Source organism: Eptesicus fuscus, chromosome 14 (genome assembly GCF_027574615.1).
Source record: "Eptesicus fuscus isolate TK198812 chromosome 14, DD_ASM_mEF_20220401, whole genome shotgun sequence".
Classification (NCBI taxonomy): domain Eukaryota; kingdom Metazoa; phylum Chordata; class Mammalia; order Chiroptera; family Vespertilionidae; genus Eptesicus; species Eptesicus fuscus.
Genome location: NC_072486.1, coordinates 1025563 through 1040000, shown reverse-complemented (window position 1 = coordinate 1040000; position 14438 = coordinate 1025563). Strand labels below are relative to the sequence as shown.

Here is a 14438-nt window from a genome sequence, read left to right as displayed (position 1 = left end):
GCTGTTGAAGATGACGCCTGAGGGACAGACGGACAACAGGCCGTCACCACCGGAGCAGCCCGCAGGGAGGCCCAGGAGAGGAGGGGCTGGGGGGGGGGTGCGTCTGTCACCCGCGTCGCACGGGCAGCGGGGGCAACGGGCCCAAGGCCTCCGACTCCTCGGCCGTCCCCCTTTCACGGTAGTGAACCCGCACAGCGGCACCCCAACGCGCAGAAACGGGTGGCTTTGCATTTCTGGGGACTTCCCTCTCTGGGACCCAGGGCATTCCTAAGCACTGACGTCCTGGGGCGTCACTGCTCGGTGACACAGGAGGTGCTCTGCGCGCCTTCGCTCTGTCCACATCGCGCCTGAGAACATGGGGTTTACCGTAAACAAGTGAACCGTCGCAAGATGGGCAGAACCGGCCGCTGTCCTCCCCCCCCACCCCCGCCCCCAGGTGTCAGGAAACTGATAAAAATGGGAGAACTTTAATCAGGAAAAATGTAATTTGTCCTGTGAGACTTCACCCTAAAGCCACAGGGGAACCCAGTACGACAGGTGCAGGGACAGCCCTGGCCAAGGGTGACAGCTCAGGCCCGGCCACCCTTCCTCAGGCAGAGCCCTGCTGGGAGAGGCCGCTTCTCTCTGAGCCACAGGAGGCACATTCAGGGAGCGGGACGTGTTGTCCTGGGGAGGGACGTGTCGTCCCGGGTCCCAGCTCGGGGAGGGACGTGTCGTCTCGGGTCCCAGCTCGGGGAGGGACGTGTCGTCCCGGGTCCCAGCTCGGGGAGGGACGTGTCATCCCGGTCCCAGCTCGGGGAGGGACGTGTCGTCCCGGGTCCCAGCTCGGGGAGGGAGGGACGTGTCGTCCCGGGTCCCAGCTCGGGGAGGGACGTGTCCTCCCGGGTCCCAGCTCGGGGAGGGACGTGTCCTCCCGGGTCCCAGCTCGGGGAGGGACGGGTCGTCCCGGGTCCCAGCTCGGGGAGGGAGGGACGTGTCGTCCCGGGTCCCAGCTCGGGGAGGGACGTGTCGTCCCGGGTCCCAGCTCGGGGAGGGACGTGTCGTCCCGGGTCCCAGCTCGGGGAGGGACGTGTCGTCCCGGGTCCCAGCTCGGGGAGGGACGTGTCATCCCGGTCCCAGCTCAGGGAGGGACGTGTTGTCCCGGGTCCCAGCTCAGGGAGGGACGTGTTGTCCCGGGTCCCAGCTCGGGGAGGGACGTGTCATCCCGGGTCCCAGCTCGGGGAGGGACGTGTCGTCCCGGGTCCCAGCTCGGGGAGGGACGTGTCGTCCCGGGTCCCAGCTCGGGGAGGGACGTCGCCCAGCTCGGGAGGACGTGTCGCTCCCGGGTCCCAGCTCGGGGAGGGACGTGTCGTCCCGGGTCCCAGCTCAGGGAGGAGGACGTGTCGTCCCGGGTCCCAGCTCGGGGAGGGACGGTCGTCCCGTCCCAGCCGGGGAGAGACGTCCCCGGTCAGCTCGGGGAGGGACGTGTCGTCCCGGGTCCCAGCTCGGGGAGGGACGTGTCGTCCCGGGTCCCAGCTCGGGGAGGGACGTGTCGTCCCCGGTCCCAGCTCGGGGAGGGACGTGTTGGCGCGGGCCCCCGTGAGCATGGTTTGCCACTGGACACTTACTGGCCAAGAAGCTGTTGTGCTGCATGAGCCCGTGGGCGGTGGCCTCCAGGGCGGCGGCTGACGGCAGCCCCTGGAAGCGGTCCAGCAGCACACAGGAGGACAGGTTGACCAGCGAGTGGCCCAGGGAGAGGAGGTTGGCGGCGCCCAAGCGGCTCAGCATCCGGCCCAGGCCCCCTGCTGAGGACAGCGAGCACAGGGACATGGCAGCTTCCCCCAGCACAGCGCCTGCCGTCCCCACGGCGGACACTACAAACGCAGGGACACGCAGCCACGTTCCTGCAGGCGGCGCTACCCCAGACCCAGTTCTGTTGACAAGCTAGCTCTGCTGCTGTCAGCTGAGTGTGCCTCCACCTTCCACATGCCTCCCATGGCACCGCACTGCCTGGGAGTGGAAAGAAACGGTCCCGTCAGCAGAGGCTGGGCACGTGGGGCAGGGGGCGGAGAGTAAGTCCGGGCCTGGAGCCCAGGCCTGTGGCAGCAGCTCCTCTGCAAGGCTGAGCCTGCAGACAGTTACGGAGGCCAGCCCGCTGCACTGCGGCCCCTGGTGGGCGGCCCCGGGCGGGCGCGTCGGCGCAGCAGGGTAGCATTGGCAGCATCTCGGCCATGGAGGCCGAACATCAAACATTTTTCAGGACGAGACTCCACGAGGGCTCAGTGACTGGCTCTGGTTTGAGGAGGAGCTGGGTCACAGGAGAGAACACAGCCCAGGCCCGGAAAACAATCGCCGAGGGCTCAGAATCGTAGGGGCAGGGGTGTGGAGGCATCAAGCCCCCAGGTCTGCTCTGGCCGGGGCCCCACAGCAGGAGAGGCCACCAGACCCCAGAAGTCCATCACGGTGTCCCCACAGGTGGTGTGAGTGGCGGAGGGCCCTCCCCTCGTCACTGCAATGCTCACCGCACAGGGGTCTCCCCACGCTCCCCAGGCCTCGCTCCTCAACAGGACCCACACAGACTCTGGCTCAGGACTTTATGAAGAAAGTCCGAGCAGTGAACATGCATGAAAACACACCAGCATGTTTTTATACACCCACTACACACACACGTACATGCACACAACTACACTCACATACACACACATACACGCATGTATGCTCACACATTCACACTCATACACACACACATATCCACTCACACACACACATTCACACAGTCTCATACACCCACACACTTACATACTTACATACCCACACTCACACATACACACACATCCACGCTCACACACACACACTCTCACACACACATTCACGCTCACACACACACACTCACACATATCCACTCACACACACACATTCACACTCAGTCTCATACACCCACACCCACACACTTACATACCCACACTCACACACACTCACACACACATCCACGCTCACACACTCACACACACACATCCACGCTCACACACACACACTCACACATATCCACTCACACACACACATTCACACAGTCTCATACACCCACACACTTACATACTTACATACCCACACTCACACATACACACACATCCACGCTCACACACTCTCACACACACTCACACACACATGCTCACACACACACACACTCTCACACATACATCCACGCTCACACACACTCTCTCACACACACATTCACGCTCACACACACACACACACACATATCCACTCACACACACACATTCACACTCAGTCTCATACACCCACACCCACACACACACACACACACACTCACACACACACACGCACACACACTCACACACACACACATCCACACTCACACACACACATACACACACACTCACACACACACATCCATGCTCACATACACACTCACACACACTCACACATCCACGCTCACACACACACACACTCACACATCCACACTCACACACACACACACACATCCATGCTCACATACACACTCACACACACTCACACACCCACACACTCACACACACTTACCATACGTCTGCAGCTTCTCAGTCAGTTTGTCTACGTTGATGTGTAACTGGCTCTCCACAAAGTTTCTTAGGAATTTGTTTCTCAGGACTTCCTAAAGGAAAACGTAGTTTAACAAAAACAACGGCATCGCTTTTTCTGTGATGATGCTGGGTGGTTCACTCCGTTTACTGTCGTTCAAGAAAAAGGCACATCACGTGAGTCATCTTGAAAGAGGCCTGCACACCCCGCGAGCCACGGAGAAGGCGACAGACTTCGCCTCGGAAGCAGAAGGAACAGCCGTGACCGCCGAGGGGAGGACCGTCACTGGCCGATACGGAAAGTCAGACGCACGGAGCGTGACTCCGGGCAGATTTCCTACAGCCCTGCCCGGCCTTTCCCGCAGGCACAACGTGAAGAAGGGCCAGCACTTCCCGAACCCTGAACCCTGTGACGCTCTGAGCCTCCAGGCTCCTTCCACAGTCCCCTGCCGTTCCTCTTTCCCGACTATGTCCGCCCCGCCTCACCTGCTCCAGGATGCTCTCCTCACCTTCAGGTGGGGCACTCTCGCAGCCCCCCACCCCTCACCCAAGCCTCAACTACTCACCCCGACTCACTACAGAAACGCGGCCTGATTCCCGTGTCAGCGAGTTAGTCCTGAGCAAACCAACTGCAGAAGAAGGTGTCCCAGCAACGGCCAGCGCCACACAGCTGTGCCACCCGTTCCACCACCAGGATGCCCACCCCAGTTCGCCCAGAGCTGCACCTGCCGCGCTGGCTCCCGGCCCAGGGCCACACCCCAGCCCAGCCCCGAGCAGGGCTCCTCTGACCGGGACCGCTGACGCCCGACTGTGGCTCGACGGCGGGTCGGTCCCTATGGGCAGGGCCGTCCCCAACGCTGCTGCCACATCCCTCCCTCTCTCCGCCAGGGTCAGACCTGCACGCCCTCTGGCGTGGATGCTCCGCCCTCCCTCCTGCTCCCGCCTCCTCTGCTCTAACAGCCAGGTGTTCCGTGATGCAATCTCGCACGTGCTACCCCCTCCTGGCATCTGCTCTGCAGGGACCGGACAGGGGGCACAGCCTGCCCGCCCAACACTGCTCCGCGTGCTTCACACGCCCGCGTCATTCACAGCTGCTGACCACTACTTCCTCGTCACCAGCGGGAACCCGGCACAGAGCGGTCCAGGGACCAGCCCCGGTCACAGCGCAGGGGCTGGAGGGAAACCAGATGACCGGCCCCCGAGCTCCTGCTCTCATCACCTGAACTGCTCACCTGGGCACGAGAAATAACCAACACGAAGAAAGAGGTGGCCTGTTTCTCATCTAAAGGACACGCGTCAGTCAGAGCGGCACATACGCCCCAAGGGCGTGACCTCCCTGACTGGCTGCAGGCTCCAAGGACGGCTCCTTTTACCCCGCAGCCCGCTGACCTTGGAATATATTACGCACTCAGCACAGAATATTAGGAAATGGTCATTAACAGACCCACAGTTGGAAAGTATACAAACCACCAAAAAAAGCAGTACGTTAATATGGAGCATAAAGCTTGGATAACTATTAATGAATTATTAACTAGAGGCCCGATGCACGAAATTCATGCAAGAGGAGGCCTTCCTTCCCCCGGCTGCCGGCACCGGCTTCCCTCTGGCACCCAGAACCCTGTTTCCCTCTGGCCGCCAGCAGGCACCTGGGACCCAGGCTTCCCTCACAGCCCAGGCTTCGTCCGGAAGGACGTCCGGTCTAATTAGCATATTACGCTTTTATTAGCATAGATACCTTGCATGGTGGGCAAAATGCTTGATCTTTACAAAAAGTTCTCGTGCATGTCCAATTGTGCGTCAGTATCATCAGGCAGCTGGGAAAGCCGCGCCGAGGCGACTGCAGACCCTTCTCTTGGACACCCTCCCGGCACACGCTCCCCAGCCCCTCAGCGAGGAGCACGCTCACCTGCAGCTGCCCGAGCATCTGGCCGTGCCCACTGCTCTGGGAACTGCTGGCTATGCTCAGCAGTGTCTTGGATAAAGTCCTCAGCTTGTCCACAAACACAAAAGTGTGATTAGCCTGCAAACAGAGCACAGCTGGTTATGCCTCCGTCTCAGCTGGAAGAGGTCAGCTGTGGCGCCCGCAGAGATGAGCGGGAAGTGCTGGATCCCGAGCGCAGGTCTGCCAGGTGCCCCCCTCCAGGCCCTCGGGTCTGAAGTGTGTCCCCGAGACCTCTCGCCCAGACTCCTCCACCCACTTACCTGTCCACCTCAGGGTGCCCTTGCTGTCCTCCTCAGGGTCCCCCACCTGTTCCTCTTGGGGTCCCCCACCTGTTCCCCTCAGTTTCCCCACCTGTTCCCCATGGGGTCCCCATGTTGACCTCACTGTCTAGAACAGTAAATGCCTCCGATCCACCTTGGCTGACTAAATTAATGCCAGCCTTCGCTTCCTCCTTAAAAACCCACTATTAGCGACTCCCGGCCCTGCTGAGCGGAGTGAAGCGCTGTGCGCTCGCCCACTGCTGCTGCGGGGTAGCCAGCACACGGTTTTAGTAAAATAAATCGGTATCGTAAAAACAGGCCCTGACCCTCAAAATAAAGCCCATGCCTTCTTCTCTCAAGATAAAAAACTCGATCCTTAGGAAATAATGTACATAAAACATAAAGCTGTATCCACAAAACGTCTATTGCCACATCATGTTTTTAATATTGAAAATATTCTAAATGCCAAAGAGAGAAGATTAAGGAGGGTTTGGGAGTCCGATTGCATCGCCTGGGGTCACAGGTCACCCAGGTCGGGGATGAAAGGCAGCCACCACCCTGAGGAGAGGGTGCTTCCTGCCATCCATTTGGCTCCCAACCAGACCCTGCTCCCAGGGTGGCACTCCAGCTGGGCACAGAGCTGGGAGCGCGTCCCCAGTGCATCCCCTTCCTGGTCCTGCATCTGCGCCCCCCGCCCCCTGCTGAGCTGCCCGACACCTTGGCAGTGACGGAGGCTGTGGGCTCCACTTCTCCCTCCACCTTCCCACTCTGGGTGAGTGTGACCCCCATTTCCAGGGGAAGTACCAGTGGACCATGAACAGATCCTCCCTGTAGGAACTCATACAACTTAATAAAAGGAAGATAAATGATCCAATAAAAAATGGGCAACGGACCTAAATAGAAACTTTTCAAAAGAAGACAGAAGGAAGGCCAAGAGACATATGAAAACACTAGAGGCCCGGTGCATGAAATTCGTGCACAGGGTGGTGGTGTCCCTCAGCCCAGCCTGCACCCTCTCCAATCTGGGACCCCTCAAGGGATGTCTGACTGCCCGTTTAGGCCTGATCCCGGTAGGATCCGGCCTAAACAGGCAGTTGGACATCCCTCTCACAATCCAGGACTGCTGGCTCCCAACTGCTCGCCTGCCTGCCAGCCTGATTGCCCCTAACCACTTCTGCCTGCCAGCCTAATCACCTTCTAACTACTCCCCTGTCAGCATGACTGATGCCTAACTGCTCCCCTGCCAGCCTGATTGCCCCTAACTTCCCTCCACTGCAGGCCTGGTCACCCCTAACTGCTCTCCCCTAAAGGCCTGGTCACCCCTAACTGCCCTCCCCTGAAGGCCTGGTCACCCCTAACTGCCCTCCCCTGCAGGCCATTTTGTGGCGGCCATCTTGTGTCCACATGGGGGCAGCCATCTTGTGTGTTGGAGTGATGGTCAATTTGCATATTACTCTTTTATTAGATAGTATGCTCAAAGTCACTAATTATCCAAGAGATGCAAATCAAAACAATAATGTGGTACCATCTCACACCTGTCAGAATGGCTATCATCAGCAAATCAACAAACGACAAGTGCTGGCGAGGATGCAGAGGATGCAGAGAAAAAGGAACCCTTGTGCACTGCTGGTGCAGCCACTATGGAGAACAGGATGGAGTTTCCTAAAAAAACTAAAAATGGAACTGCCATTTGACCCAGTAATACCACTTCTAGGAATATATCCCAAGAAACTAGAAACACCAATCAGAAAAGATATATGCACCCCTATGTTCATAGCAGCACACTTTACCATAGCTAAGATCTGGAAACAGCCTAAGTGCCCATCAGCAGACGAGTGGATTAAAAACTGTGGTACATCTACACAATGGAATGCTACGCTGCTGTAAAAAAGAAGGAATTCTTACCATTTGCAACAGCATGAATGGAACTAGAGAGCATTATGCTAAGTGAAATAAGCCAGTCAGAGAAAGATAAATATCACATGATCTCACTCATTTATGGAAAATAAAGAACATTATAACCTGATGAACAAAAAGATAGATACAGAGGCAGTAAAGCACCGAACAGACTGTCAAATTATAGCGGGAAGGCTGGGGAGTGTTGGGGAGCGGGGGAAAGAGATCAACCAAAGGACTTGTCTGCATGCATATAAGCACATCAATGGACACAAGACACTGGAGGGGTGGGATGAGGGCATGCGACACGGGGTAGGGAGGCCGGGGGAGGTCAATGGGGGGAAAAAAGGAGATATATGTACTACTATGTGTAATACTTTAAACAATAAAAAAAAATAATCACAATCAGAAAACAACTGCAAAAAAAAAGAAAAGAAAAAAGAAAAGATCCTCCCTCTAAAAGGTGAGGCCAGTGTGAGATCGGAGTAACGGCCTTTATCTGAAAGTGACTTCATGAAGGCGGGAGAAATGGTGGAAACACTGACTTTGGATCTTCGTGGGAAGGGAGAGAGGAGCAGGTGGTGAGGCGGGGGCCGCCGGCCATGAGGAGACACTGCCTGAAGACCACCACCAGGCTGCCGTTGGACAAGAACGGGACGGAGCGGGGCGGCGTGGGACAGCGTGGGGGTCCTGGACCAGCAAGACAAGCCGTGCAGAGCTCACCTGGGTACGAGCCCGCCCCGCCTCCGGGGAGAGCCGAGGGGGAGAAGAAAGGGACAATTGGAGACGGTCAGACAGAGACCAGACCCAGCGAGGAGGGTGCAGAGCCGGGGGAGGCGTCCCGAGAGCGCGTCTAACCACAGGAGGCGCTCGCCACCCCACAGCATCCGAGCCTGTGGACTTCGACGCCGCCTCTGACCCAGCACAGCCATAGGACGTGCCCAGCATGCTTCCGGAGCTGGGAACGCCGGTTAAAAGCAGCAGCATAAGCACCAGGCGCTTTAGAAGGAGGAAGAAAATCTCATGTGGTTTCAGGTCTCTGCTCTGCGAAAGTGAAGGTCAGTGGGCAACGAAGGAGAAGCTACACTTTCGAGGGAAAGACACAACCCGAGAGCTCCGTGTCAGCCAAGCTGGGCCCGGCGGTGCCGCGCACACTGGCCTCGGTCGCGCAGAGCTCGGGAGGGCTCACGCCACCACCGACCCAGCTCACTCACTTTGCCACGGGAGTGCAGGCTTTTGGTAAATACGCCTCCAAATTACATTTTCAAGGTAGACACAGAAGTTACGAAACACACTCAAAATTAGCGAAAGCAAAAGCAGTCCCTGAAAAGAAAAGCATCCCTGAGCTGAGAGCCACGCAGGAAAGGAGGGGTCTGCCGCAGCCTCTGCGACACCCCCTCCGGGAAGCGTGGAGCCTCGGCCAGGTGATGCTGCTGGAGGCGGGAGTCCGTCCTGAGCGCTCGCCCCTCCTCGGATCTGCACAGGAGTCACCGCATCCTCTGTGGTGACCTAAAGGCGCCGCAGGCTCAGACGCCGTGGACCAGAACAAGACCCCAAGAAAGCACAACACGGATCTCAAGGAAAGTGCACGTGCGGGCGGTAAGTCCTGCCGTGGTCAGCGCTGAGGAGTCAGCACATGGAAGGGAATCAAGCATTTCACAGGCGCGGTGCCTCCGCTGCGCTCGCCCTCGCCCTCGCCCTCGCCCTCGCACTCGCCCTCGCCCTCGCCCTCGCCCTCGCCCTCGGGTGCAGCCCAGCTCGCAGGGAACCCGGGCAGCCCCGCCTACCCCGACAGCACGCCCAGAGGCCACTTCTGTCACCAGATGCACAACCCGCGGACCAGCACCCGTGCTCCTCTGCCCGCGCTAGCGACCCGGCCTCCTGTCCGTCCATCCGCACCTGGCTAGCTACTGCACCCAACACCTCCTGCCTCAGTGTCCCCTCAGAGCATGACTGCAGATCCCACTGTAACGGCCGCAGGACGGGGAACTGGCCAGAATAAGCTGTAATCAACCTAAGAAACCCTAGGGAATCCCACACGCGTGATCATGACGTTCAGTCTCTTTAAAGGTTCCTTCCAGAAGCACTGCTCGTGTGGCTCATCAGACCCTCGTCCACACAGCTTACCTTCCGGATGACCTTCTTCACGGCCGGGGTGTCGGGTGTGTACAGTATTTTCCCATGTAGTACAGGTTTTAGGAAGGACCACACCAAAGCGCCATTTGGAGACTGTAGTATTTCCTGGTAAAGCTTCAAGCAAAATGGTGCTGTCGCAATTAAAAACAGAAAGTGTTACCAAGATGGGATGCCCAGGTGAGTGGGGGACTCATTTGCATATCCATGCGCCTCGCTTTCCGTGAGTGAGTGACCCAAGTCTGCATCGGGGCGGAGACTCCGGAATGCGGTTCTTGACTGTGTTTAGTGGCTCTTGTCTCATGAGAAGCCTCAGGTACCACCTTCTCATTGATGTTTGAAAGAAACGGAAGTGTGACCTTCACATGTCAAACTGAGCTATCGACGAGAGCACCAGGGCTGGCAGGGACACCTGAAGAAAGGGAAGCCCAGCTCCTAGTCCAGAGAGCCTGCTATGGTTTGGGGACCAGCACAGGCTTTTTAAATAAAGTTAGCTGAATCTTCTGTGCGGCACTAGACAGAGCTGTGGCATTTACTCCTTTGATATGTGAAATTGCCTTGTTTTCACTCAGATCCTCTATTCCTCACGGTGGTGCGGTGCGGGTTTGCTGGACTCAACCACAGGTAGGAATGAAGGCAGAGCCTGTATCGCCATAGCGATTAGGAGTCAAGTGTTGTCAGGCCTGAAGCTGGTGTGAGTGCTCCCGTCCCTAGTGCATGGCCCCTGAAGAGAGCATGGGAAATGGAAATGCTCTCTCAGCGTCGATCCCTAATTCCTGACACCCAAGTATGAAGAGCACAGTTGTAGTTATTTCCTTCCACATTCACCAGGTGAAAAGAAAAACAAGTTTTTTTACTCAAAAAGTACTATAAACTCGATAGAAATAATCCCATAAAATGTAGAGTAAGAGCGTGAGTACATAATGAATTTAAAGCATGAATTATAGAGCTTGCTCTGGCATTTTAACAACTTACACTTTAAATTATAAGCTTAATGTAGACAGGAGCGACTCTGATTTCATAAGAGACATATTCGTGTTTATGCTGGGCAGCCTGACTGGAAAGGAAGGATACTTTGCTGACAGTGTTTGTCATGAATGGGTTCTGAATCGTGTCAAATGCTTTTTCTGCATCAATTGGTATGATCATATCATTTTCATTTTGTTTATGTGGTGTATCATGTCAATTGATTTGCAGATATTGAACCAACCTTGCATTCCAGGAATGAATCCCACTTGATCATGGGTATTTTCTTTTTAATATATTGCTGAGTTTGATCTGTTAATGTTTTGTTGATAATTTTGCATCTGTGGTGCCAGGTGGACACTGGACTAATGGAGAGGTAAGGAGGGAGGGAATCACTTCATAAATTATATAAATGTCTAATCACCATGCTATACACCTGAAACTGATATACCGTATTTTCTGGCATATAAGATGACTTTTTAACCCAGGAAAATCTCAAAAGTCGGGGGTCTTATACGCCGGAAAATCGGTATTTGGGTTTTAAGCAATCTGATATACATTGTCAGAGATTTTTCTAACCTACCATATTTTCCAGCATATAAGACCCCCGACTTTTGAGAAGACTTTCCTGGGTTAAAATGTCATCTTATACACTGGAAAATACGGTAATATTGAATGTCAACTGTAACTGAAAATTTAAAATTCCAATAAAAAGGAAGGATAAAAGTTAGAGGGTGGAAAAGACATTCCTTGCCAACCTCCTACACAAAGTATTTTGTATAAAGCAAAGCAAATGGTTAATATGCAAATTAATCTAAGCAAACATGGGTTACAGTTTTCTTACTTGAGTCTTCAGGAATGTTGAATTTTTCTTTGTCACTTTCCAAGAGCTCGTTAACTCTGGGCAAGTTAAGGAACATGTTAGAGTTGCTAAGAAAAGACTCTTGCTCCTGGCAAACCGTCGTCACCACAGCCTGGAAAGAGCCGAAGGCTGAACTTTCGGCCGGGGCCCGGGGTGAAGCCTGAAAGCACGTGGAGACACACTTCAGTGAGCAGTGACTTGGAGCGATGCCCTCGGCCCTGTGGAAGCACCCCTCTCCTCCCACTGAAAACAGACGGCGACTAGTCAGAGGGCGCAGTCCCTGCCGAGGCCCGTTCTGTCCTGCAAAACCCGTGCAAACCACCACGGGGGGAGGGCCACACACACAGCCAATGCCTGCCCAGCGATGAACAAATATCGCTAACACAGACTAACGCTCAGTGTGGTCTCTACTGCCAAACTGCCCAGCACTGACGGCTCCCCAAACTGTCCCCTGGCTGATGGGCAGCTCTGAGGACGCACTCTACCATCTGCCAATTCCTGCACCCCATGCCCATACCCCCACACATTCCCTCCCAGTCAGCTCCATCCCAGGCAGAGAGAGTTGAAGCAAAGACAAGTATCACACCACTAACCTCATTCGAGTTTTCCTGTATTTGCAGAAATGATCTGTAATTTGTATGCCAATTGTTTACATGTGAGGAACTGCTTTAATTTGCACTCAGATGTCGAGTGCAAATTACTCTTTGAATGTATCAATAATTTGAAATATAAAAAAATCCAAATAAATAAGTTTATATGAAAAGAAACTCCAGTTTTTTATTCTACTGCCGCACTTTGTAAAATCTGGGGTATTTAAAAAATTAAATCCCGAGTAGAATAAAGGAATCGAGAAAAAAAGCAAGCAAGTGCAAAGGGTTAAGGTTTGTGAAAGCAAATTCCTCTCTGACTTAGGCCAATAGGCCCCGGAACCTCATTTGCGCCTGCGCGGACCAGGCTCGAACGGCCCAGCCTCCTTCTCAGAGACGCCAGGCCTTGCTTTTTGTCGTGCTGCTGCCTCCAGAGCCCTTCAAAGGGCTTCCTTTCCTGCATCCTGTGGTCTGGGCAGGACGAGATGTGGCAAAAGAAATACAGGCAGAAGGACCGAAGGCCCAGCACGTCTGAAGGCTCCCCTGAGGCCCAGATCAAACACACACCTGCAGAGAGTCGGGCAGGTCCAGCAAGGCGGTGATGTTCGGGGTGTGAAGAAACTGGGGCAGGTATGCCAGGACGTGGCTGGCTCTGGGGAGCAGGTGGCTGAGCCTGGAGACGACGCCCAGCAGGGAGCTGAGCAGGCCCTTGGCTTCCGCCGGCATCAGCGTCTCGAAGGGAAACACACAACACGAATCACCACACCACACTTGCCCTCTCCGGCGTCATCTGAGCTCTAGTTCTCTCCTGACCTCTCCCCGCCCCCAGAGGCAGCCACAGACGTCACAGGCCACGCCAGCGGCACCTCACCTTGTAAATGAAGCTGCGCAGGTCCAGGTGGCGACTCGTGGACACAAGCAGAGAGTACACTCTGGCCCCGGGCAGGCCACACAGCTCCCTAGTGGCCAACCAAGCCTTCCCGTCCTCAGGAAAGGCCAGCAGGAGACGCAGCACATCCTGGTCACATCTCCCGGACAGAGCCACCGTCAGGGCGCCGGACAGGACCTGGTGGAGGAGGGTCTGAGCGGATGCACCCCAGCTGTGCAGCCCCACTCGGGGGGTAGCCTGAGCACCCAACACCCTGAATGCGGGGGTTCACCTGGAGACACACGAGCCCACCTGTTCCCCTCACACATCTGGACGAAAACGTTTCTGCCCTCTGATGACTCAAGGGCAGCACATGACCACCGTCCTGCACTCGCCGCTGCCCGCCCCGCCCCCAGCCCCCCAACCCTGGCTGCTCTCAGATGGAGCGCTTGCGGCTTGTTCTTCACGTTCAGCCTCAGCTCCTGCTGTAGGTTTATCCCTCTCACTCTGCACAGTTATCAGTGAGAAACTGTGTTTCTCCTCCTCCTTTTGCAAACTGAAAACCAGAGTTCTGAGCTTGTTATAATTTTTGAAAAGGAAAAGCAAACAAAGCCAGAAGGAGGGGCTGAGGAGGACCTGAGTTTGATCTAGGTTATAAGTGACTAAGGAAATTCATTAGACGGTGGCTGGTGGGGTGGGACTGGGTGAGATGGGCCAGACACAACCTGGAGCCAACCTCCCACAGTCCCTCCCCAGTGTCTGCAGAGTGAGCGGGTTCCCTCCGGCAGGTGGGGTCCCTCAGCCTGGCCTGCAGGGATCAGGTCAAAACCAGCTCTCCGACATCCCCTGAGGGATCCAGAGTGTGAGAGGGCACTCTGCAAAGTTGCTGTCGTACAGGGTGTGGAATGCAAATGCAAGTGTGCAGTGAACCAAATTCAGGGCTGACAGTGACCCAGCAACAACATAACCCACAGCCAAAGGTGGACTCGCACAGCCCCGCGAGGAATTGGGCACCCTCCTCTCTGGTTTTGGGGTGTGTCACCCGAGAATCACCACTACCAAGTCACTGCCGCTCAGCAGCTCCTGCATTAAGCGTCTGCCCCCTGGTGTTCAGTGAGCATCATAGCGACCAGTCGGATGGTCAGACACCTAGCATATTAGCCTTTTATATATATAAACTAGTAGCCCATTTGCAAGAAGAATCCTGCAAGCGGCTGCTGCGGCCGCCTGCGCTGCTGCTGCCGCCGCCTTTGTGGCCGCCACGCCTGCACCCGCGAGCCGCTGCCACCCGCCCCGCTCCACCCTGCCCCACCCCGCCCCGCCCCGCCCCACCCCGCCCCACCCCGCCCGGGCTTTCCCTCTGGCAG

General features: G+C 55.9%; 1 protein-coding gene across 1 annotated transcript in view; it reads right to left on the bottom strand.

The window, feature by feature from the left end:
- Positions 1-14438, bottom strand: part of ABCA13 (ATP binding cassette subfamily A member 13) — a 141273-nt gene that overhangs the window by 66717 nt on the left and 60118 nt on the right. The window contains exons 17-24 of the mRNA XM_054726600.1: positions 13075-13269; positions 12771-12935; positions 11599-11776; positions 9783-9922; positions 5464-5577; positions 3541-3631; positions 1608-1784; positions 1-17 (exon numbers count right to left, since the gene is read on the bottom strand). The exon at positions 1-17 is cut by the window's left edge and continues 290 nt beyond it. Of these exons, the coding sequence (XP_054582575.1) occupies positions 1-17; positions 1608-1784; positions 3541-3631; positions 5464-5577; positions 9783-9922; positions 11599-11776; positions 12771-12935; positions 13075-13269 (1077 nt within the window). The remainder of the gene's footprint in view (positions 18-1607; positions 1785-3540; positions 3632-5463; positions 5578-9782; positions 9923-11598; positions 11777-12770; positions 12936-13074; positions 13270-14438) is intronic.